The sequence below is a fragment of the Manacus candei genome, unplaced genomic scaffold (genome assembly GCF_025592945.1).
Source record: "Manacus candei isolate 608988 ecotype Guabito, Panama unplaced genomic scaffold, ASM2559294v1 h1tg000049l, whole genome shotgun sequence".
Classification (NCBI taxonomy): Eukaryota; Metazoa; Chordata; class Aves; order Passeriformes; family Pipridae; genus Manacus; species Manacus candei.
The window spans coordinates 23164762-23166258 of NW_026138097.1; the positions used below are offsets into that span (position 1 = coordinate 23164762).

Below are 1497 nucleotides of genomic sequence, written 5' to 3' on the forward strand. Positions count from 1 at the left end.
AAATAAGAAATAAGCCCAGTAGAAGCTTGGATCTCAATATTTTTTAATCACTATTGCATTAAAAAATGTAATCTTAATTTTATACTTAATATAATACAGCAGGGCCAGACTGCTTGGGACAAAGATGCAATATCTGAACAATTTGACCTTGCTTTCTACAGCTCTGCAAATATTCTAGGTATTTACCGCAGCCTATTCTATCCAGTTAAGCCTCACACTCTGAGGAAACACTTCTCTTCCAGTGGCCAGTTATCTGTTTTAAAAGCGAAAAAGGCAATCTTGAATAACGGATTACTCCAGCTGTCTAAGTTTTAATGAGTCGTGTTTACTTTATGTTCAGAATTTGGCTTTGTATCATTGAGTCTATCATCAGCAAATTTGCTGATGACACCAAATTGGGAGGGAGTGTCAACCTGCTGGAAGGCAGGAGGGCTCTGCAGAGGGATCTGGACAGACTTGGGAGATGGGCTGATTCCAATGGGATGAAGTTCAATAAAGCCAAGTACCGGGTCCTGCACTTTGGCCACAACAACCCCACGCAGCGCTACAGGCTGGGCACAGAGTGGTTGGAAAGCAGCCAGGCAGAAAGGGACCTGGGGGTACTAATTGACAGGAAGCTCAACATGAGCCAACAATGTGCCCAGGTGGTCAAGAAGGCCAATGGGATCTTGTCCTGTATCAAAAATAGCGTGGCCAGCAGGACCAGGGAAGTGATCCTTCCCCTGTACTCTGCGTTGGTGAGGCCACACCTTGAGTATTGTGTTCAGTTCTGGGCTCCTCAGTTCAGAAAGGATATTGAGGTGCTGGAGCGGGTCCAGAGAAGAGCAACAAGGCTGGTGAAGGGACTGGAGCATAAGTCCTATGGGGAGAGGCTGAGGGAGCTGGGGTTGTTTAGCCTGGAGAAGAGGAGGCTCAGAGGTGACCTCATCACCGTCTATAACTACCTGAAGGGAAGTTCTAGCCAGGTGGGGGTTGGTCTCTTCTCTCAGGTACTCAGCAATAGGACAAGGGGGCACGGGCTTAAGCTCCACCAGGGGAAATTTAAGTTGGATATCAGGAGAAAATTCTTTACAGAGAGAGTAATCAGGCATTGGAATGGGCTGCCCAGAGAGGTGGTGGATTCACCATCCCTGGAGATTTTTAAACGCAGATTGGACGTGGCGCTGAGTGCCACGATCTAGTAAATGGACTGGATTTGGACCAAGGGTTGGACTCGATGATCTCGGAGGTCTTTTCCAACCCAATCGATTCTATGATTCTATGATTCTATGATTATATTGAAATTGAACCATGTACAGGAATATAGTAAAACTCATGAAATAGGAATAGGGGAATCATAATGATGAGTTTGAATGTTTCCATGGTTGTAAACTCACAAACCTCACAAACTGTAGATACACAAAACCACTACAGAACACTCGTATCATACTTTTAATAACTCAGGAGATTGAATGATAAAAGGTTTTACTGCCCCAGTTTGTGGGAACTATGTAACAC

At 44.9% G+C, this 1497-nt stretch overlaps 1 protein-coding gene across 1 annotated transcript; it reads left to right on the forward strand.

Moving 5' to 3' along the window:
* The first annotated feature begins 314 nt into the window (after window positions 1-314).
* LOC127476522 (uncharacterized) lies at window positions 315-1244 on the forward strand. Its single transcript, XM_051799527.1, has one exon. The coding sequence runs from the start codon at window positions 315-317 to the stop codon at window positions 1179-1181; it is 867 nt and encodes a 288-aa protein (XP_051655487.1). The 3' UTR covers window positions 1182-1244.
* Window positions 1245-1497: the final 253 nt, after the last annotated feature.